General features: G+C 44.7%; 1 protein-coding gene across 1 annotated transcript in view; it reads right to left on the reverse strand.

The window, feature by feature from the left end:
• The window catches only part of LOC137417630 (NACHT, LRR and PYD domains-containing protein 12), a 130,352-nt gene that overhangs the window by 83,752 nt on the left and 21,672 nt on the right, over window positions 1–24,928 (reverse strand). The window contains exons 6-7 of the mRNA XM_068103541.2: window positions 17,012–18,683; window positions 3,346–3,432 (exon numbers count right to left, since the gene is read on the reverse strand). Coding sequence (XP_067959642.2) covers window positions 3,346–3,432; window positions 17,012–18,683 — 1,759 coding nt within the window. The remainder of the gene's footprint in view (window positions 1–3,345; window positions 3,433–17,011; window positions 18,684–24,928) is intronic.

A 24,928-nucleotide genomic window follows, 5' to 3' on the forward strand; every position in this document is an offset into this window, starting at 1 on the left:
ATAGACAAAAGGAGACAAACTCTCTTATAGACAAAAGGAGACCAAGTCCCCTATCGACAAAAGGAGACCAAGTCTTATAGACAAAAGGAGACCAAGTCTTATAAACAAAAGGAGACCAAGTCTCCTATCGACAAAAGGAGACCAAGTATCTTACAGAGAAAAGGAGACCAAGTCTCTTATAGACAAAAGGAGACCGAGTCTGTTATAGACAAAAGGAGACAAAGTCTCTTATAGACAAAAGGAGACCAAGACTTATAGACAAAAGGAGACCAAGTCTCTTATAGACAAAAGGAGACAAACTCTCTTATAGACAAAAGGAGACCAAGTCGCTTGACAGGAAGCGGTGCATTTTCTCTTACTGACCAAGTCTCTTATAGACAAAAGGAAACCACAAAAGGTCCGGTTTTCACGTGTTTTATTGTATTTTTCATCCTCATGGAGATTTACAGAAAGATATACCATGTGGTTGTGAAGTGCAACATGATGTCTTTGATTAAATCCGTCGGTGAAGCGATTACGAGGAGGTCGGCATGCAGGATAGTGTTATTGGAAATGTCTATGTTGCACAACTCGACTTTAAAGATGCTTTAGCTGATGTGGAGGCCCCTCTTTGTGGGTGGCCCGCAGCGCCTAATGGAAACTCTGGTGTTACTGTGTGTGCATATGTTACTATGTGTGTGTGTGTGTGTGTGTATGTGTGCTACTGTGTGTGTGTTACTGTGTGTGCGCGCGCGTGTGTGTGTGTGCTACTGTGTGTGTCTTACTGTGTGTGCACGCGTGTGTGTGTTTCTGTGTGCGTGTTACTAAGTGTGTGTGTGTAACTGTGTGTGTGTGTGTGTGTGTGTGTGTTACTATGTGTGTGTGTGTTACTATGCATGTGTGTGTGTGTGTGTTACTGTGTGTATATATGTGTGTTACTGTGTGTGTGTGTGTGTGTGTGTGTGTTACTGTGTGTGTGTGTGTTACTATGCGTGCGTGTTACTATGTGCGTGTGTGTTACTATGCGCATGTGTGTTACTGTTACAGAGGCATAGCCTGGTACTTTGTCATCAGTTTGTAAGTGTAACTTCCATGGGAGACTGGGAGAGGGTGTCACTCCACTGCATCGCTGTACCTGCGATCTATTTTTTAAATTCCCTCTCGATGATGGACCCAGATTGCGTATATTCCTGTCAGGAAGCAACTCATTGTTACCCGACAACACCGGGTACTTTTGCTAGTTAGATGAATAAACGTCTAGCATAAGTGTTTCGTCGCTGTCTAGAATGACAGGACATGTGTCAAAATGTGTTCAGAAGAGATTAAAAGTTCCTCCCCCTTCCGTAATGTGTCTGAATCCTCACCATCCTTCCTTACTTAAAATGATTCGTCTTTGTAAACTGTCTTCATATTTTATTTTAATGAGAGTTGTGCAGCTCTGTGAACCAGCAACAAGTGTGGGATTTTCTTTCTGTTTCATGACCTCAATCGTGTCTCAGTGTGTGTGAGTGCGAGTGTGATTGGGGCATTAAGAAGGTAAGGCTTCAAGCCATCGGTATATCATGGGTGCATGGGAACATAGATGCTCAGAGAATAATCACAATAATTGCTTCTTGTTCTTCCCTTCACTTAATTTTAAATAAACCCAGGTCTTCTATTCCTGAATTGTCAGTCTGGAATTTAAAGTATTGTTACGTTTGTGGGAGTAGATGATGGAATCGCATAGTAAAGGTAGGATTGTATAATTATAGCATGGACCGTGGACGCAGAGGTGAAATCTCGATGTACGTAAGTAGGGAGACTGTAGCTTAACATTGTTTATGACTTCACACGAGGGGTGAAGCAGTAATAACTAGTTAGGGATTAAGGTTAGTTTTCCCCAGTATGTGATTTCCCTCTGTAACTTTCTCTTTATAAGTTTTACATTTCCAAGGCTGGCCATGCAAAACCTCCGTTTAACGACAACAACCGCCGACGGAACCAGAACATTGCCGATCGGACTAAGCCCCGCCTCTAAAGGACCATAGGAAACAGTCCACGCCCCTGAGGGACATGATTAGCCCAGAGGTTATGGGCGGGGCGAACTGAGAGGGACGTTCGGTGATTGGCTCTCAAGAGGAAGAAGAAGAGCGCATTGTGTTTACTTGTTTGTGGTTTCAGAATAAACCCGTGTGTTTTGTGAGATAAATATTTCGTATCTCTTCCCTCCTGCGCCAAATATAACCGCTATAAATTCGGCTGGTCGCCTCGGGAGTAAAACTGTCTCGGCTATTCATCCAAGGCTGGTCTTAACTAGCTACGGACAGGACAGTATTTAACGGTATAATTAAAGCAGTGATTGTTAGAAAATTGGCATGGAAACCCTTCATTAGGTGGTTCGTGAGGAGGTTAGTCGAGGGTCTTTTATCAGCCCCCACCTTTTCAAACTGACTAACACATCGCAGGTGGCCGGCTCGTTGGAGTTATTTTTCCATTGGGAACCGAATTATCGATCTTTTGGGCTTTCCCCGTATATGGCATCGCAGTCCTAAGGATTCTCCATCGCTAAATAGGTGACCGTTCAGATGGATGATTTGACTCTGTGTCCATCCAGTAGTCCACCGTAACAATATTGTATTTTCACCACAGCTATAATTATTATTCGCTTATTTAATTATTAAATTTACATCATCCTGCGGTTATCAGGTGGTTGAATCATTTTAACACCTTGTAGAGCTAACTCCTGAAAGGTTGTAATATATAATGTATTGACTGCTGTTCATGGGAACTAATTGCAGATCGTTTCTTGGGAAGAATGGGAATTTGAAGGAATCAATTGTACATTTTTTGATACATTTGATACTGAAGGAATGTACACCAAGATATTTACCGGTCCAGGTACTTGATTGTTTTCCTCCGATTCCTGCCCCTCTTTCTCATCTGGTATTTTACACCGAATGAGATACAGGAAAGATGATGTTTACCCTTTCTCATAGCATCACATTGATACTGTTATGGGTGGTTTGAGATTGTTGAAGCGGATCGATGGCGGATTGAGAAGGTTGAAAGTGGGTAGAGAAGAGGAAGATCAGACAGGGGACAAGACAGGCTAATCACAACGCATTCACGACCAAACCCCTGGACACAGTGCAAGGATCTACCTGGACACAAACTAAATAAATAATCGCCTTGGGAATTCCTACGTGTTCATGTATATTCTTCCCGGGATGCATTCCCACAACCACAACAAGGCATTTGCCTTCGGAGAATCTAAACATAAAATAATTATTAAAATCACATCTTGAATTACAAAGGGAAAACGCTTATTTACAAACATCCCAATGATCCAAACACAGGTACTCATCTGAATGTGACACAGGTACGCACCCGAATACTTTTAGTCGGTTTGGTTTGCTCACCAGGGACTTCATCAGAATCTCCAAACCTTCATCACCAATAAACTGCCCATCAAATCTGTTGAGAGATGAGGCAGAGAGTGAGGTGGGACTAGTGATTGGGATAGAGTCAACGTGTAAAAATTATTCTTCCTTCGTATAGAGTACGACGTGGTTGTGGGTATCAACGTTCGCAGGGGGCGCAGCTGTGCCGCTGATACAGATTCAAACCCAGGCTAGACAGTATTGAGGTGAGAGCAGTGCGCAAAAGTGCTCTAGGCTCCAGGCCTACAAAAGGCCGACAAAAGTGATCCAGGCCTACCAAAGGCTTGTGTACAAAATATGAGGAAATTCTCATCAAGCCTGAGGTCGGAAGATCAAAATCAACTTCGCAAGATTTTGAAGTGTTCGCCAGGAAGTTGGGAGTGTGTGTTATACTGCCCATGTATAACATGGGCAGTATAACAGCGGCAATGAAACTAATCTATAAATGCTTAAAAAACTACCATGAAAAAGTGAAGTTTTATTCTGGTATTAAGAAATTCTGGATCATTGACAATTCCAAACCGGTAATCGACAGTATCCATAACATTAACAACAAGGGTAAGGCAAAATGTCTTTCAACTTTAGATTTTTCCATATTGTACACAAACATTCCACATGACAAGCTAGTAACCGCATTGGACAGAGCAGTAGATAAAGGCTTTTTTTTTTTTTTTTTGTATACTGAATCGAGGCTCGTGAAAGAGCTAACATTTATTTCACAAGCAAAACAACCAGACAAACAAAATATATAAAAAGAGGGAGCGGAAGACAAGATGGGGAGAGAAGGGGAAGCACACAAACACAACATTTGAGAGCAGGGAGATGTGTGGAAGGGAGAGAGCTTGGGGGGAAGGAGGCGTGGGAAGGGGAGGGGGGGGGGGGGAAGTATAAAACACAAGGACACCAAGGACTTCCAGGACAGAACTTGGTATTTCAAAAAAGTGGAATTGGGGTGAAATTAGCAGGGGTAGTAAAGATCAACGTTTTGGATGGGGGAAGATAAGAGATGGTGGTGAACAGCTGTTTTAAAGACCTGGAGGGTGGAGTGGGATTGAAGAGAGTGAGGGAGTTTGTTCCAGAGGTGGGAGAAAAGAGGAATGAAGGAGTGAAGGTGAGCACAGAGTCTTGATTTTGGCAGTTTAACCATAAGAGGGTTGCAGGCAGATCTTGTGCGACCTGTAGGAATATTTGGGGGACAGATCCCAGAGAGAGCTGGGGGGGCAAGGCCGGAGAGGAGTCGGTAGAAGACGGAAAGACCACCAACCTGCCTGCGGTGAGTGAGTGAGAGGCCCTTGGAGTTAGCTTCATCGCGGGAGATTCCAATGATTCTGAATGCTTTGGTTTCAACAGCGGTTAATGCAGGAGGTAATAAAGTATACATTAATGTATATCAAAACAGAGCACACTGGTCTGTAAAGGATAATCAATATTCATGTAGTTTTTCAAAAAGTAAACTCAAAGGAAGTATTCGATTCCCGCTAAACAACAGTTTCTTTACATTTGGCAACAAGATACTCCAGCACACAGTGGGCATACCCACGGGTTCAGATCCAGCCCCTTTCTTTGCAAATTTGTTTCTGCACATGTACGAGTTTGATTGGGTCCAGAACATGTGCAGGAATAAATTAACAACTGCACGAAGATGCGGAAACATCTTCAGGTTCATTGATGATTTGTTGGCAATTAATGATGGATTTATATTTGAGCAGCTTCATGATGATATACATATATGCAAAAGAACTTGAATTAAAAAAGGAAAACCAAACTTCCACTTCAGTTTCCTTTTTAGAATTACAAATTGACAACCATAATAATAAATTTCACACCAAATAATTTGCTAAACGAGATGCCTTTCCATTCCACATTGTCCGGATGCCTTTCTTAGACAGCAACATTCCCAAAAAGCTATTTTATGGTACGGTTGCAGGTGAAATAATTAGGACTGTGAGAGCAACCACACACAGCTCTGAACTGGTCAATAAATTACAACAACTAGTCGGACGTATGTTAGCGCAGGGAGCTACAGTCGGTCGATTAAAACAAGTTTTCTTTAATATCACAAAACGACACAAAATCGAATTAGTAAAATACAATACGAATAGTAATAATATTATTCATGAGATCTTTATGTAAATACAATACAATATAATAATTAAATATACTACAAATCAATGTTGCTAGGAATCAGTGGTTGCTAGGATACGGCAGCATGCCAAAAACCGTTATAGGTGACAGTTTGAACATTCGAAGTGCAGTTTGATCCAGATGTAGGTGGTGTGGTCGTGCTAGTTAGTAGATTGATGTATTTAAGGTCAGATGTGCATGATTTAATGATATTATCATATTATAGAGTGTGTAAGGAAAGTTATAAATATATGATAATACATTAAATCCTATTGCGAGTAAAGTTGGAATAAGTGATGTTGCATCGATGGGTTGACTGACTGCCTGGACGCAACTGAGGTTGTGGATCTACTGATGTACCATCTATTGATGTGGATCCACGATCGAGGTTGTGGATCCGCCGTTTGAAGAGCTCCTGGGCTGAAAGGATCGAAACCTCGAGGAAGAACGGTGCCCAGCTGATGATCCATGCAGTCGGGAAACTAGTCAATTGCTTACTGGTTAAGGTTCTTGCTTTAGGTGGAGAAACTATGTTTGAGGTTTACAATTTAAATAAAGTTGAATATGGGATGTTGTGAAATTAACATCATTTACAACAATCCTTTAAATTATTTAAGTTTAGGAACAACCGATACTGTACAATTAATTAAATGTGTGTCTGTGTGTGTGTGTGTGTGTGTGTGTGTGTGTGTGTGTGTGTGTGTGTGTGTGTGTGTGTATATTTCAGTCGTGGCCAAAAATATCGGCACTCTTGCACTTTTTTCAAATAACTCACAATTACCTCTAAAAATAAGTTGAAATTGACGAAAGTATTTTGTCTCCACAATTCTTTATTTCACTGTTAATATTACAGAACCTTTGTTTTTGATTCAGAGACATCTATTAAGGACGCTGAAAGAGCTAGCAGAGGTGCAGATACAGGCATCCAGTTTAGGAGCATTGCACCTGGCCATAACATCCAGCAGTGGAGAAAACTACTAAGCAGCTCTTCCAACAAAGCCAGTCTGATCAAGTTCCTGGTGAATGAATGGAAGGAACACAAATATAGAGAGAAACTTCAGAACAAAACCTTGTATGTTACTTGTGAGGAGACCTGCTTTAAAATCAGTGGGGAACACTGAGAGGAGCTCAAAGAGTTGAAATCAACCCAGGAAGAAGCAGATACCCGTATGCTTTTGCATGCTCTTCGTGCAGCAGAGTCTGGCTACAAGGCAGTGGTCTTCATTGCTGAAGATACAGATGTGCTTGTTCTGTGTCTGGGCTTCAGAAAAGAAATACCATGTCCCATGTACCAGAAATGTGGAACCCAAAACCGGACAAGGTTCCTTGACATTACTAAGCTAGGTCAGTCCCTGGGAGATAGTGTCTGCAATGCAATCATTGGTATGCATGCCTTCACTGGCTGTGATACAGTCAGTGCCTTTGCAGGCCATGGAAAGATGGGCACATTAAAGCAAATGAAGTCTGAAAAGATCTACCAGAAGGTTTTCTGTGAGCTTGGACAGTCATGGGATGTGTCTGCAGAGCAGTTTCAGAAGCTGCAAGAAATCACTTGTCGAATGTATGTGCCTTGTACAAGCACATCAGATGTGAATACACTCCGCTACCAACTTTTCTGCACCAGACATGGTCAACTAGAGTCCAGTCAACTACCACCTTGTGAAGATTGCCTGTACATGCATGTTCTTCGTGCCAACTATCAAGCTGCCATCTGGAGACGATCTTTACAATGTCAACCCCTTGTACCAAGTCCCAAGGACCATGGATGGACCATAGATGATGATGGCAAACTGGCCATCGTGTGGATGCGTGGGTCACCAGCACCAGAAGCTGTATTGCAGTTCTTATCCTGTCAATGTGTGAAGTCTTGCACATTACCTGAGTGCCCATGTCTCAGCAATGGTTTGAAGTGCACAAACATGTGCAAACTAAAAACCTGTGGAAACCAACCAATTGAGGAAGAACTGGTTGCAGAACTAACAGATATCGATGTCGATGATGGTGATGATGAGTGATGCAATGGAGATTGAATCTATGATTTCATTCTGCAAATAAGAGACAGTTATAAATATCACAGCACCTATACTTCTATTTCATGATGCCTTGCAGTAGAAACAATTGACATGGAAGTTGGCATATCCTGGGAGTAGAATTTCACCAATGCAATCCATTACCATGTACATGTACCCTAATTTTGTGTGTGTTTTGAAGGCAAAGAGTAAAAATGTGGAAATGTCTGATGTTGTTCTTGAATTTCATGCAATGTAAATGTATTCTACAACAGACTAACACATTTGAGACAGAAATATCATACTTTTGGGGGAGGTAGCAAAGCTGTAAATGATTATACCCGGTGAAAGTGCATTTTTGGTTCTGCCAGAGGGTGTGCCCATTCAGACATGATAATTACTCATAAGCTACCTCTCTGGCAAGGTTATCATATCAAAATATACTCCAGGGATGTTGAACTATTAAAAAATGGCAACTAGAATTTGCCCACCCAGCTGGTACCGATACGTGAAATTTTGGGTCTGGGCCCATGGACTAATAGCCATGAATGAGCTTCCTCCACCTCTCTCCTGGCAGTTTTTCCCACTCTCCTTGTGCAAACTGCTCCAGTTCTCCCAGATTTGAAGGGTACTTTCTCCCAGCTGCTGTTTTCAGATCTTCCCACAGGTGTTCAATGGGATTTAGATCTGGACTCATTGCTGGACATTTCAGAACAGTTCAGCATTTTGTCTTGAACGATTCCTGGGTGCTTTTTGAAGTATGTTGGAGGTCATTGTTCTGCTGCAAGACCCATGACACTCGAAGGAGACCCAGCTTTCTGACACTGGCTTCAACATTGAGCTCCAAAATGTCTTGGTAATCTCCTGATATCGTGATGCCATGCACACATTAAAGGCACCCAGTGCCAGAGGCAGCACAGCAACCCCAAAACATCACTGAACCTCCTCAATGTTTGACTGTAGGGAAGGTGTTCTTTTCTTTGAAGGCTTCATTTTGTTTTCTGTAAACATGGAGATGATGTGCTTTCCCAGAAAGCTCTAATTTGGTCTCATCTGTCCATTGGACATTCTCCCAGAAGGATTTTGGCTTGTTCAGGTGTGCTTTGACAAACTCCAGTCGGGCTTTCTTATGTCTCACTCTCTCTCAGCAGTGGGGTCCTCCTGGGTCTCCTACCATAGAACCCCCTTTCAGTAAGTTGGCGACAGATGGTGCGAGTTCAAACTGTCATACCTTGTGTCTGAAGATCAGCTTGAATATGTTTGGCAGTTGATTGAGGTGCATTCTCCACCATTCGAACAATGCTGCAATCTTCAATCAAGATTTTTCTTGTGGCCACGTCCAGGGAGGTTGGTTACAGTGCCATGGGCCTTAAACTTCCTGACAACATTGCATACGGTGGACACAGGAAGATCAAGGTCTGTGGAGATGGACTTGTAGCCTTGAGATTGTCCATGCTTGGCTACAATCTTCTGTCTGACCTCCTCAGACAATTCTCTGGTTTTATTTCTTTTCTCAAAGGCCAAAGGTCAGAGGTCATGTCAGGTCAGGTAAAAATGTGACAACTTGAGATCAGCTGAATGGATTTAAAGCAAACTTTGTACAAGTATTATAATGATGTAATTGTGTGGGCGAATGCATATCAGTCGACGTCGTGACGTCGAAGAGTGTTGCTCTAGTTTAGATCTAAAGCTCAGAGGTGAAGGCTGCATAAAATCATCAATTTTCATTTTCTGTTTTTTAAAAACTGTTTTCGTTATTTTGCTCATACAGAAAAAGAATAAGAATAAGAATAAGAATCAGAATAAGAATAAGAATCAGAATAAGAATAAGAATAAGAATAAGAATAAGAATAAGAATAAGTCTACATACAAATGGATGCGGACGTGCTTTGCATTTTCAGATGCTTTTTGTTTTGATTTTGAAGCATGTGTCTCAAGCCTAATTGTTTTTCTCTTCTCGTTAAGTGGACATTTTGTTAGTGCAAGCATGGTTGGGAAACAAGTTAAGAGTAGATCTAGCCAATCAGGGAACAAGGGTGTGATAATTGAAGAGGATTATAAACGGTGCGATGAATGTTTGTATTTTGGGCAATAATTTGGGCAAAAATGTTTGTATTTTGGCCAATAATTTGGGAAACAATGTTGTATTTTGGGCAATAATTTGGGCAAAAATGTTTGTATTTTGGGCAATAATTTGGGCAAAAATGTTTGTATTTTGGGCAATCATTTGGGCAAAAAATGTTTGTATTTTGGGCAATCTGTTTGTATGAGCAATATCAGTGATAGTGTGTAGAGAAGGTGGCCATTGATGTAAGAAGTGTGAAGAACTGGCTCATCTGAGGAATGTTATCTAGAGGTTGAACGAACGAATAGCGACACTGAGGGAAGTATCGGAATGTGAAACATTTGTAGATAAAAGTTGGATACATTTGTTTAGTGCCCTGTAGAAGTCAATATTGTGAGAGATATAAACACCTTTCCTCCCCCCTCTCCAATCTTCCCAGTGACATTAATCAAGTATATAGCTTAATGTATTTATATTGTTGCGGTTGTGCCATAAAGGCAAACCCCCTATAGTCAATTGCACGACAACCTGTAGCCTTCTTTAGTCAGTTATTTTATATTTAATGTACAGATTAGCCCTTTCCCATTGTGTAGTAATCAAAACCAATATGCATTGAAGTTAGGCAGGATGTCAAGCCTTCGTGTCGTTGGGAGAAGCCATAACACCAGATGTGCAGAAAGGCATGGCCAAAAGCACGGCCCACATGACCAATGGCGAGCCGGGAACCCATTGCCATGATGCGACAAGCCTCAGCCAATGGGAGGATATGGAACATTTTGAGGAGTGTGGGCGGATCTGGTAAAAGCCCACGCGGATCGCAATTTCATTCTCTTTTGCCTGGGATTTCGCCACGTCGACGACCTCCTGCTCTGTTCTCTCTTTGCCTCGTGGACGACACGATTCTCTTGCTTTTGGGACTTCACGGAGGACACACCTGAGCTCTTGCCCTTTTCGCCATGCACAAGACGAGACCTCGCTTGCGTTTTCGTTTCTTCCACGACACGTGTTTGGCCTTTGTTCGACGCCCGACACCCATCGCGTCTGCGCCAATCTTTTGCGCCATCTGGCTGACCCGCAAGCATTGGCAATTTCTACATGAGTCACCTGCGCTGGAGTTCATCTACCTGTGCTGAGTTCATCCGTGCCAACTTCGAGGTGGCGGTTCGTCCTGCGGACCAGACGTCATCGAACTGCGAGCAGCGCACACCACACCCCGTGGCCAATTGCGAGGAATCCCAGCATGTACATCAGTATGCCCTTTTAACCAGTGTTATTCTCTGAGTGTGTGTGTGTGCCAGTGAGGTTTATTATGATAGGTAAGCATTGTTAAGGTGTATCTCGTCTCTGTTTCTCTGTGCCTTCTGAATAAAAGGCTGTACATTTGTTTCCTTTCCAACCTGTTCAGTACGTCCTTTCACCAATTGGCCTAGCATCATCCGAGACCGAATTTGGCTAGACTCAGGTCCATAAATCTCGTGGGGTAACGCCGCTTTCCACACCATGCAAAACCGCTCGGCACGCAATTGAATAAGGTGTGGTCTAGTGGTTAGGATTCGATGCTCTCACCGCCGCGGCCCCTCATACCTCGGGTCCCCGCAACAAATTGGTGTCCGGGAGTGGGATTGGACCTGCAGTACGTTTCGTGTACTGCGAAATTACGAGCGAGTGGAAATTTAGTTTAAAACAAATTGAAAACAAAATTAAAATTAAATTTGGATGATGTCGGGCCAAGACGAACAGGTTCCGGTGGGTATAGAAAATGTAGACGATGAGGAATTATTGACCAAGTACCAGCATGAACAATTGGATGAAGGAGTTAATGAGGGTGCAACAGGAGGCGTCGATTCGCACCCGGGGCCGGCCGGAGGGGTTGAGCCCGTGGTGCCAATGGATATGGGCCTATTTATGGCGCAAATTTGGGCATACATGGTCGAGAAGAGGGAAGAAATAAAAGAATCAAGGTGCAAAATGGAAAAGATGAGTGAGAAATCAACCAGGGAAATGAACAAAGTGGGTGATCGGATGGACACCATGGGGGAGGAGTTTGGGCGTAGAATGAGCGAGGAGTTCGCGGGTGCACGTGACGAGGTAAAGCGGAGTGAGATGAGCGTCCAGCGAGGGCTGAAGGACAGCACGGCCAAACTCACTGGGGCAATGCAAATATTGATGCGGGAGGTAGCGGAACCGACAAAGGTGGAGTTCGAGCAGGAAATAGTAGAGGCACAACGGGAAATAACAGAGGTGAAACAGAAGCTGGAGAAGGTAGAAGGAGGAATAATTGAAATTGAAAAGACAGAAGGAGAGACGGAGAATGAATTAGGGAAGGAATTGATGGAATGTGTGCGATCGTGGTGCTCGGACCGTGGTGAAATGCCTGTTAATCAAATAGAAAGATTGCAGGTTCTTGAAGAGGTGAGTCCCGAGGTGAGTAGTGATATCAGGAATGTGTTTAGTGCGAGCGTGTGCTCGGCGAGCTTGGGAGAAAGGCCAGACCTGGGGGTTCGGGGTTGTAGGGCCCATTGTGAGGGTTACGAATGAGACGGAGTGTGTGGAGGAAGTGTGCGCACCGGTGTGTGCGATTATTATGGAGTGTGTGGAGAGAGTGTGCGCACCGGTGTGTGCGATTACAGAGTGTGTGGAGAGAGTGTGCGCACCGGTGTGTGCGATTATGGAGTGTGTGGAGAGAGTTTGCGCACTGGTGTGTGCGATTACGGAGTGTGTGGAGAGAGTGTGCGCACCAGAGTGTGCAAGTATGGAATGGGATGCGAGGGGTAATCGACCATCTCAGGCATCGACACCGACCCGGATAGGGGTCAGTGGGACGAATAGGAGACGCGAGCCCCAAATAGGTGGTGCACCGTGGGGACCGGAGGGAATCGGTGCGGCGTCGGTCCCGCAAGGACCGGGACCCGCACGGTGTTGTTGGCGCCGTACCGCAGCAAGAGCAATTTGCGGGTTTTCAGGGGAAATTTGGTGTTTCGCAGCCACGCACCTTACCAGGTGAGGTTTTGTAACTGTGGCCTGTTGGGTCATCGTGCGTGGGACCGCAGGGCCCCGCACAGGGATGGACCCTGGCACCTGGGACCACCAATTCCCCCCCCCCCCCCCTCGGATCATCAATGCTGGCCGGATATCACCCCATATAGGCGACCAATCACCCGCATGGATCGCTCGGCCCTTAGAGGCCGAGCCACGACCAAGTACCTCCATAGATGGGGGCTCATAGTTTCGAGGACTGGGGAAAGTAAGTGCCCCCCATGTGGGGGTATGTTAGTGAGACCATTCCCCATGTGCACGGGGCCCATGAGCACTAGTTTAGGGGGATAGCATTGTTAGGCCCATGGAGGGGCCAGCAATGGTTGCTCAATGGGGGCACCGAAGCACTATCTGAGGGAGGGCTAGGATAATGGTTAGGGATCTAGAGAGACCATAGGGACAAGATTTAAGTAGTGACAATGATCTGTAGAGGGGATGCAGAGAGTTTAGCTTGTTGTTAACAAAGGGGTGTGCATAGTGTAAAGGGATGACAGGGGGAAGCACGAGTGATAGGGGAAGTTAGTTAAATAGATGATGCTGTGTTTGAGAATAGAAGGAATTGTGTTGTGGTATGAAAATATTTGGTATGCAAATAAATGGTGTGGAATGAATGGTGTGAAATGCATGGTGCGAAGGATTGAATGGGGGAGTGGAACCCATTCAGGGAGACCCGGCGGGGTAGTTTAAAGGTAGATAGAGGGTGTAGGTAAATTACCTGGATATTGACACCTGTGGTGCTGATTGTGGAAATAGTTTTTTTTTGTGAGGTGCAGGAGGCAGTGGAATGGCTGGGCGTGTGGCTTAATTAGTAGAAATAGTTATTTGGGGCACTCCGTCACCGAGAGCTCGTCGGCCAGGTAAGGCCGCAGGTAGGTTCAGGGAGCCAGTTAGGTTAGTGAGTGGGTCCCGAGGATCCAGGGAAAGGACCCGGGTTGTCCAATGCCAAGGTGGGCATCAGGGGGTAAGCGCCAGGGAGGGCCTTCCCCAGGTAGGTTAGAGTGAGGAGCAGCCAAGCTCGGGAGGCAGCTCCAGTGAACGGAGGGGTGTATGTCGGTAGACCTTCTGGTAGAGCCACACGACCCAGCCCTGAAATTGTGCGAGGGCACAAATAGAAAAATTTGTGGGGTGAGACCCAAATTGGGAGGGCACCCCAGCGTGGGAAATGGGAATTCGGGTTCTTCGAACCACATAGTTTAAAGAAGGCCGATTGGCAGGGTACAACCCCGGGGAGATTAAAATGTGTAATGATGTTAGAGTAGTTAGAATTTTGTGAAGACCCCTTCGCACCATCCACAGCCATCCACAAGGGGATAGATTTCACACCAATGTGCAAACTCAATGTTTGATTGGTGAGATGCATCACGATGTGAGCACGAAACATTGTGTTCATTCTGCCTTTCCTTCCTGGGAGAACCTGGGGGGAGATGGGGACTAATTTGGAATAAAGAGGGGACGTGGGAGACAAGACGTAGAGACGAATAGTAAATAAAAGGAGGGCTAGGGTAGTGCAGTTAACGGTGGGAGGCACGAACGGGTAGGGCCAGGCTCGACTTCACTCTGCCGGCGTTCCTCTCACCCGCTTGTCATACCTGTGTTTTGCATGTGCCACAGTGTCTTTTCCTGTTTTGCTCGTTGCGTCTTCTCTTCCTGCCCGATCAAGGACCATCAAGAGGACTTACCTTGCCGTCACAGCATCTTGCTGCCATCCACACTCACATCCATCCATCCATCACATTATGGACCACTGGCTCAGTGGCCACTCCCATCTCCATGGTTGCACCTCTTGGCTCCCTCATCATTTTGCCACACATGGATCACCTGTTGAGTGGCATTAACGCCACACATTTGGACCACTTGTCAAGTGGCCCTGCTCGTAAATAAAAAGAGTGATCCATGTGTGCAATTGTGAAGATTTAGATGGCCCTGATCTTCAAATGGCCTGTATGCCAGTCAGGGCCAGCCGGTTTTGTTAGCCCGCCTACCAAGGCAAGAAACAAGAAGATAACTCCAGCATCAAATTCTCCAAGTTTTATTCCTCAAGTCCAGGTCCTGGGTCATAGTTTTTGTAAAATAAATTGTGTTTAGTGTAAAATGTAAAAATGTTGCCCACCAGTTATGTGTTTAGTTTCAAAATTCCGGCAATACGTGAACAGTATAAGGTTGTGGGTGTGAATCTGTGAGGTAGTTTCTCAATGCATTAGGAGGGACATATTTAGTTTAAAAATGTACATTTAAATGTTTTAAAAATTTTTTTTAAATGTTGCACATACTGGAATTAGAGTAAAAAATGTTAGGGAAATCACATCTACGTGTCTCACTAAAAGTAATGTTTAAAAGAATGCCAGCTCACCCCAGCCGCTCCATGTGGACGACTCGGGTCGAGTCTTGGTGAAAGAAGGGGGTAGTGTTGTGGTTGTGCCATAAAGGCAAACCCCCTATAGTCAATTGCACGATAACATGTAGCCTGCTTTAGTCAGTTATTTTCTATTGAATGTACAGATTAGCCCTTTCCCATTGTGTAGTAATCAAAACCAATATGCGTTGAAGTTAGGCAGGATGTCAAGCCTTCGTGTCGCTGGGAGAAGCCATAACACCAGATGTGCAGAAAGGCGTGGCCAAAAGCATGGCCAACATGACGAATGGCGAGCCGGGAACCCGTCGACATGATGCGACAAGCCTCAGCCAATGGGAGGCTGTGGAACATTTTGAGGGGCGTGGGCGGATCTGGTAAAAGCCCACGCGGATCGCAATTTCATTCTCTTTTGCCTGGGGTTTCGCCACGTCGATGACCTCCTGCTCTGTTCTCTCTTTGCCTCGTGGACGACATGATTCTCTTGCTTCCGGGACTTCACGGAGGACACACCTGAGCTCTTGCCCTTTTCGCCACGCCCCCGACGAGACCTCGCTTGCCTTTTCGTTTCTTCCACGACACGTGTTTGGCCTTTGTTCGACGCCAGACACCCATCGCGTCTGCGCCGATCTTTTGCGCCATCTGGCTGACCCGCAAGCGTTGGCAATTTCTACACGACTCACCTGCGCTGAAGTTCATCTACCTGTGCTGAGTTCGTCCGTGCCAACTTCGAGGCGGCGGTTCGTCCTGCGGACCCGACGTCATCGAACTGCGAGCCGCGCACACCAGACCCCGTGGCCAATTGTGAGGAATCCCAGCACGTACATCGGTACGCCCTTTTAACCAGTGTTATTCTCTGAGTGTGTGTGTCAGAGAGTGAAGGCGCCAGTGGGGTTTATTATGATAGGTAAGCATTGTTAAGGTGTATCTTCGTCTCTGTTTCTCTGTGCCTTCTGAATAAAAGGCTGTACATTTGATTTCTTTCCAACCTGTTCGGTACGTCCTTCCACCAATTGGCCTAGCATCATTCGAGACCGAATTTGGCTAGACTCAGGTCCATAAATCTCGTGGGTTAACGCCGCTTTCCACACCGTGCAAAACCACTCGGCACACAATTGAATAAGGTGTGTGGAAGTGAGGGTTCGATTGCCGTCTTCAGTGATCCGTGCACTTTGAACTTGACCCTCCCGCAACAAATTGTTGTTAAGGAGTGGGATAAATTTGGAACCCTCCCGGCCCCTGCAACCATCTATCTATAATTCCAGTAATCTCTGTATGTCTGTGACCGCTGTTTCTCGACAACCACGGGTCCGATATACTTTAAACTTGCCAGGTATATTGCTGGGGACCTGAGGATGTGCCTTTTCAAGGTTTCATATTAATCGGACAAGTAGTTACCGAGCTATGTCCAAAAAACGATTCAACCAATCAGAGAGCAGCGAGCTATCACGTGTGCCGAACGTGGCGAACAGACTCTGCCTCGGACGGCACATTTGAGAGCGTATTCATTTATTTCACGTTGGCAAACTATGTTGGCGTTAAACTATGTTTTAAAACTAATTAAAACTAATTTGCGATTCTTTTGCTTTCCTGCGCGTTTGTGCACGCTATGGCGATTTCTTTACCAAACTCCGCAAGCCGTTCGCTTTGGACCAAACCATTTCATGTAAATAGAGGGGGGGGGGGGGGGGATTGTCACCGTACTCCCAAGCCGTTCGCTTTGGACCAAACCATTTCATGTAAATAGAGGGGGGGGGGGGGGGGGATTGTCACCGTACTCGCAAGCCGTTCGCTTTGGACCAAACCATTTCATGTAAATAGAGGGGGGGGATATAATTTTAGATATATATATAGTACGGGCATGCCCTAGTATATTTAAACTGGTGTTGGTGTAATACAGACAATGGGTGGCATGGCCTCCTCCTGCTTCAAACGTCCATTGTTATTACTTGAAGTGCACGTTTTAAAGAGTGAAAACTCATGAAGAATGTGATATGGTGCAGCTTGCGGGAAACAGAAAAATACTCACCGGAGACTTTCACACAGAGGGAAGGCTGGAGCTAGAATCTTCATCCTTTGTATGCGATCCATGGGGCCGAGTTTGACATTCCATGAATCCATGGGTTTGTTTGCTGTTTGAAGAGCGTAAACCACCACGGTGCAGTCCAAAGGAGAGGTCATGTTCTCTGTGAGATCTTCAAACTCCACATCCTCCATCATGGCTTTGGTAAATTCCACACCCTGGAGCTCGAACACGCAGTGGAAACAATTCAAGTCTTTGTGTTTGTGTTCTTCGAGCCAGGAATGGATTTTATCTTTTGGTTTTGTTGATAATTTGAAATGTTTCCCAAGGGTACGTCTCGGTTTATCAGCAAACAAACCGGAGAGGAACTGCTGAACAACCTTAAAGCGAGTATCATCTTTGTCTGTGGTCTTCACAAACACTTCATCCACAGACTTTTCACATTCAGGCAAGAGGAAGTAGAGAGCTGCAAAAAACTCCTGCACAGTCAGGTGGAAGAATTCATAATGACAAACACTTTCAACTTCCGTCTTCAGGAAAACCTCAGAGAGAAATGCTGGAGGGATGTTTGTGATTCCTTCACTCTTCAAATCTTCTTCACTGAACAAGATTTTTCTTTCCTTCACTCCATGAAATGCCAAACGGCAGAGACGAAGAAGTGAATCTGGAGAGCTGGTGATGGATTTCCCTCCATGGTGCTCCAAGTGCAAGTGAAGGTAAAGAGAAAAAAGTTCAGTCATTGTTTTGGGTAAAGGGTCACGTGTGCTCCCTTCATGGGAATCAAAGTACCTGCCGATACAAGTAGCAGTGATCCAGCAGAAAACTGGATTAAAGCAAAGAGATGATAAAACCTCATTTCCTGACACATGCTGAAGAACCTGCTTTGCTTTATCCTCGTTTCTGTAGAACTTCTCAAAAAATTCCTTGGTTTTCTCATGAGAGAATCCCACAATCTCAACCGTGCAAGTAGATTTGGGATCACAATCTACATGGTAGAGCCATTGTAGACCCACGAGTCTTGTGGTCACCAGTAGAGTTCCATGACGAAGAAGAGTGCCCTGTAGAAGTCCTGCGATGATGGACCCGATCTTGTTTGCTTCTTGTGGAGATTTACAAACGTTGTCAAAATCTAGAGGATATTTCATCTCATCCAGAGCATCAAGAACCAGGAGGACCCGGGAAGCATTTTCCATCAAATAATCAACAACCTCCTGCAGGGAGGGATACTCATTCAGGAGAATCTTCTTCAGAGTGGTTTCAGTTGATATGTGGTTCAAGTTCCTACATTTCAAAAGAATCACAAAATCAAACTTGTTTTTCATCTTTTCAGCCTCTTCTGCCCAATCAACAACTAGCTTTTTACAGAGCGTGCTTTTTCCTATTCCAGGACTACCAAACATCACCACCTTGGTCACGTGCTGCACCGAAGACTCATTTTGTTCAAACAAGTCTTCCATGGGGACCCGATCTTCATTTATCTTCTTGAGATTGTACTCTCTGCATGGTTTCATCATCTCAGGATCTGGGGATTCGGCCTCAATTCCTGGTTTTCTCTTCACAATTATGGGTTCCACAAACCGATCATCAAGTCTCGTACATTCTCCTGGCAAGGCGTTGTAGTCTTTGATAGTCCTGAAGTTTTTCAACAATTCCTCCTTCAAATCATCTTGAGCTTTCCCTGTTCAGGAAGAAAATATAGAGCAATGTCAGAATTAGTTAGAGAAGCTTCATTTCATCCAGCTTGTTATCAGTCAATCACTTGTTACAATTGGCTTCTCCTCTCCATTATCAAAAACACATGGAAACTAGAACGGCACTCGGTAGAGAGCATACCTCCACCTGGTTGGCCATATCATTCACTGGTGAAGAAAAAAAAAAAAAAAAAAATCATTCACTGGTGAAGAATCACTTAAAAATGATACTAGCTGGATCCGGATCCGGATCTTCACCAAAATTGAATCGATTCTTCCTTTTCACACACACAACCTGTCCAACAAGTTTCATCCAAATCCATCCATAACTTTTTGAGATTTCTTGCTAAGTATCGTTTTTGTCCAAGTCTCCCAATGGTGAAGAATCACTTAGAAAATTTAAATAAATCTTATGTCCGAATCCATATTCAAATCTTCACCAAAATCGAATCGAATCGTCCTTGTCAGACACCCAACCAGTCCACCAAGTTTCATCCAAATCCATCCATAACTTTTTGATATATCCTGCTATGTATCATTTCTGGCCCCATCTCCCAATGGTGAAGAATCACTTAAAAATTTAATAATTTTCATATCCGTCCACAATTTTTTTAGATATCTTGTTCACAAAAAAACAAACGGATAAACGGACAGACAGGGGTGAAAACATAACCTCCATCCCCCTTTGGTGGCGGAGGTAATGATAGCTCCTACCCCATAGGCCGAAGCATCACATGCAAACTTGATCTCTTTGCTCATATCATTTTGTACAAGCATCGAACTTGCCAACAATACGCCTTTACACAGTTTGAATGAATATTTGAGTGCCAAGGCCTGGATACTTTGTGTGGCTTTGGCAGGAGCCAAAGGTCCAGTGGGGGGGGGGGGGGGGGGGCTGTGTTGCATTGTGGGTGGGAAGGGTCTGTGTGCCCAAGTAGGACTAGAATTATTGATCTGGAAACTGTAATTTTGTAATCAGCCTTGACTAGGAAGCATCAATTGACTAGGAAGCATAGGGTCAGTGTGCTTCTTTGGTTCCTAGTCAGGTTAGGGGGTCCAACCTGTGTTTATTAGGGGCTTAGGTTGGTCACAAATAAACAATTTGCAGTATTGTTACGTGCTCTTCCCCGACCCCCTGGTCACGGTGTACCTCCGAGCCCCGAGAGGAGTCACGGCAGAAAAATGTGTTATTCTGTGTCAAAAATCAATGGTGAAACCACACCAATTGTTACCAACAAACAAATATTGTATTAAAAATCACACAAGAATAACAGTACAACAATAATAGCAATCAAAAGTACAATCAATGTATATCTTATGATGGTACCATCAGCTAGTATAAAGTAACTCACTGTGCTCCAAGTGAGTGAAAAAGAACATTCCCCAATGTCTCTATATTCCCGTCTTCGAGCTCAGAGTTGATCCCCTCCAGCGATCGTCAGAACGATGTTGAATCGAAACCCGAATCCCGTTCAGGTGACAGGCCCAGTCACGCCGCCAAAACTGCACAAAGGCGCACGCGGCCAAAGCGGCGAAAAGGGTCACGCGGCCAGAAGCTGCGAAAAGGCGCACTCAAGGCGACTGGGAAATCACACCCTCTGGTATGATTGTTTTACAGCCCCAAATCGGCGAACCTCAGGTTTGCCTTCAAAATCCGCGTTACACACACACATCCCAGATAGACATCTGAATGGTGAAAACGGCTGACGCGAAGCAAGGAAAGTTTGCTCGACGTGCGAAGCGCGCGAGTCAAAATGGCCGATGGCCCATACTCGGGTCGAAACAACACGACGATGATTCCTCGGAATCCCACACCAAACCTGACACGCAGGTGGATCAGTCACAGCAACAACAACTCTGTCGCAGGAATTCTTTTCCCAGGAACCCCGAAAGTTCACCAGCGACTTTCGTTCGACAACGTTCGAACCGGACCTTGAAACAACTCGCTTCTTGTCCGACTTCACTCGCTCCGCCCCTTTTTTCTCTCTCTTCTTCTTCGTCTTCCGGTTCCCAATCCGGTTTCCTGTTTCTTTTAACATTAACTTTTAACTTTTGAAAATAGAAATATCTATTCCCTTTAAATGACAACAATAATAATACATGGAATCAGAAATATTTACAGTGGATGCAAACCACCCCAACGGAAGTGACGAATCCGTAACACCTCCCCCCCTCAATAAAAAGTTTGAACATAGTGAAAACGTTCTTTGCAGGCAAAAACATTTTTTGGAATGAAGGTTAAGGGGTTGTGCTCAAAAATCCAAAGTCAAGCAAGTCTATAGCACTTTTTTAGGGAGGCCGAGCTGAGAGCCAGGTTTCATGGTGGTTGGGTGGTGAGGCCTGGAAGTATTCACTACATGGACGCCTTTAGGAACGTGGAGTTCATGGTTAATCCGTGTAGGAATCTGGGCTCGGCTGCTCCGCAGCATTCAGTGCTTCAAACTCTTCCTAACTTTCATAATAATCACGGTTGGAGCGCTTGTTACTGTAGTCACGGGAATAGCGGTCTCCTTCTCGGCCACTACCCTGATAATTATCCCTGCGGGAGCTGCCGTAACTCTGGGAGCCTCCATAGTAATCTCGACTGCAGCCACCACCAAAACTACCACTACGTTTTCCTCCTCTGTAGCCGCCTCGACGCCCATGGCCTGCCTTCTCTACTATTAAGGTCCGACCATCCAAATCCTTGCCATTCAAGTCCTTTTCTGCATCTTTGGCATCTTTGGCATCCTTGGTGTTTTCAAACGTGACAAAGCCAAACCCTCTTGACTTTTGCGTCTGCCTGTGTTTTATCAGCCGCACTTCCAAGAGTGGTCCATATTGGCTGAAGACAGAGTCCAGAACAACTTCCCTTGTTTTGAAGTTCAGTCCACCTACAAAGAGCTTGCCAACATTGCCCCCATCCATGACTTGTGTGTGCTAACACTTAGTTTTTGGGTACCTGACAAGACGTGCCTGTGCAAAGCGTGACGTCAGTACCTTCCTCCTCTCTTCAGAGCGCTTCCTACCCATAGCACGAGTCGCGGTACAGGATGGAAAGATACTTGGGATCTCCTGCTCTAACTGTGCGGTGTTATTTTCCATACTAGGCTTGTCAACAAACATCGGGTTACCAGAAACTTGACCACCGGCCAAATCATTCCCGATAACAAAAGATACTCCCTCCACAGGAAGAGTGGCGTGTAAACCTACGGTGACCGGTCCTGACACCAAATCAGACTTTAAATGGATGACATGAAGTGGAGCTTTAACACAGCCACCAGCCCCCTGTAAAAGAACACTCACACCAGTTGCCGTCTTCTCTGACAATGGCAAAATGCCTTCCAGCATCAAAGATTGATGTGCTCCTGTGTCCCTCAATACCCTAACAGGTCTCTGGTTAGTCAAGTCTCCATCCAGTGACACCAACGCCTCTGAAATAAAAGGTTTGTAACCCTCTTGAGCAAGGTCATTCTGTGATGCCATAACTTTGGCATGGGAACAAGGCACAAGGCACTTTCCTCCAACGACGATTTCTCGCATTTGCCAATGCATTCGGAGTTGTACTAATCTGACTCCGCTCCTGATTTTTCCTTTCCAGGGCATAACATTGGGACATCAAATGCCCAGGTTTCTTGCAAAAAGCGCAAGTAGGCCTGGAGGAAAAACTCGTGGTCTGCCTCGAGCCCCCTGGAAGATAAGTCTGTCTTGGAACTGTAGTCTTCTGATCCCTAAAAGTCGTGGTATCAGATTTGTACTCATAGTCATCTCGAGGTCGCCTCCATGAATCATTGTTCTCCACACCTGATTTACCATAACTCCCCTGGCGAACTCTAGGCGAGAAGTTAGGTTTGTGGAACCCCATCCTGTGTGTCAAGGCATAGTCATCTGCCACGGTGGCGAAAAGGCGCACTCAAGGCGACTGGGAAATCACACCCTCTGGTACGATTGTTTTACAGCTCCAATTCGGTGAACCTCAAGTTTGCCTTCAAAATCTGCGTTACACACACATCCCAGATAGACGTCTGAATGGTGAAAACGGCTGACGCGAAGCAAGGAAAGTTTGCTCGACGCGCGAGTCAAAATGGCCGACTGCCCGTACTCAGGTCGAAACGACACGACGGTGATTCCTCGGAATCCCACGCCAAACCTGACATGCAGGTGGATCAGTCACAGCGACAACAACTCTGTCGCAGGCATTCCTTTCCCAGGAACCCCGAAAGTTCACTCGTGACTTTCGTTCGACAACGTTTGCCCCGGACCTTGAAACAACTCGCTTCTTGTCTGACTTCACTCGCTCCGCCCCTTTTTCTCTCTCTTCTTCTTCATCTTCCGGTTCCCGATCCGGTTTCCTGTTTCTTTTGACATTAACTTTTGAAAATAGAAATATCTATTCCCTTTAAATGACAACAATAATTAATACATGGAATAAGAAATATTTACAGTGGATGCAAACCACCCCAACGGAAGTGACGAATCCGTAACAGTATGTTGTCCTGATGAGTCCATAATGAGGGCGAAATCTAGATCGACATCTCTGCCTTTGTCTATTTGTGACCATAGCGCTTTAATCTCAGTCTGCAAAGACTTGAGTACCACACGGATGCCTCCTAGTTTGGAGGTGATGTGTTGGTGTAATTTATGCACATGACGTCAGTGTCATGTCATAGGGTCAGTGTGCTTCTTTAATTAAATGTAATGTTCCTGACTGCAAACCTCCTAGCTGTTGCTGAGCAGGGCGGAGACAATGTGTCAGCGTGGCAGGCGACACTTGTTGCTAACAGGTCGTGCAGCAATTGCTGGGGTGAGATCAATCTGTGCCTTGCTTCCCAGTCAAGTTATGGGGTTCAACCTGTATTAGGGGGTTTGACCAAACTTAGTAAGTATATATTATGATGCAAAGATGAACAAGTTAGATTTTGGTTACCTGATGTTGGTTACCTGACAGGAGTAATTTCCCTGTCAGTGGATCAAGGGGTCTCACTCCTATTGAGAGGAGTGGTCCAATGGTATGACCATGCATTGTGGCCCTTCGGGGTCAGGATGCATGTGTTTGAATGACCATGTGCTTCAGCCTTTGGGTTGAGGTGCATGTGTAATGTTATCGGGACAGCCTTGATAGACGCTGTGCCTTGGCCATGGGGTCAAGGTGCACGTCCAAGGCTGTTCAAATGTTTGATTTTTAAAACTTTTTTCATTGCAAAAAAGGCAGGCCTTGATGCTGGCCTAAAAGCATTTTCGCATCAAAGGTCAGAGGTCATATCAGGTAAAATGTGATACTTGAGAACAGCTGAATGGATTTAAATCAAACTTGGCACAAGTATGATGATGAAGTAATAATGTGGACGGAGACATATCGGTCAACGTCGCGACATCGAAGAGTACCGTTCTAGTTCCTATGATATAATAAGTGCTGTTATATCATTAAGAGTTCATGGAAATCCTTTGAAAGTCCAAAATTGATTTCATAACAATTTATTTTCTTATCACGTCTCGATACATTTCCTACTGGACTCGTACTTGTGCATTCCACTGTGTATATATATATATATATATATATATATATATATATATATATATATATATACATATATATATATATATACACACACACAGACTTGGCATTTAATATGGAATATATTTTTTTGTGGGGGTGGACTTACTTTTCAAGATGACTTAGAACCACAAGTTCATTGGAATTATGTTGAAATTATTCTAGATTTTGTTAATGTGACCTTTAAAAGAAACAAAAACCACATTTGACATTTCGAAGCAAAGAAATTGATCCTTGAAAGTGATGTAAACTGATATCGAACTCAATTCATGGACAGTCCTGTGTTAAACTTCTGTGCGTTTTCCAGAAGTATCTCTTTATTTTGCACATTAGCCAAAAAATTTTTAAACAAAAACAAAAGTTAAATTACGACTGGGATTACGGACAGTAAAATTACAGTTCAGTACTTCGTGTAACCCCCACGAGCATTCAGGAGAGCACGTACACGTTGAGGCATGCTGTTCACGAGATTTGCCAAGGCTTGGACAGGAATCGCTTGCCATGCAGTTACAATAGCCTGCTGCAATTCACGCACAGAGGCAGGCTGCTGGTCCAAGTTGTCGATTTGACGCGTTAATTCTGCCCACAAGTTCTCTAACAGATTCATATCCGGGGACATGGCAGGCCACTCCATATGCTCTACACCACGGTCAGCAAGAAAGTGTTGGATCATGCGAGCACGATGAGGCCGTGCATTGT

Source organism: Myxine glutinosa, chromosome 1, assembly GCF_964187855.1.
Source record: "Myxine glutinosa chromosome 1, kmMyxGlut1.1, whole genome shotgun sequence".
Lineage (NCBI taxonomy): Eukaryota > Metazoa > Chordata > Myxini > Myxiniformes > Myxinidae > Myxine > Myxine glutinosa.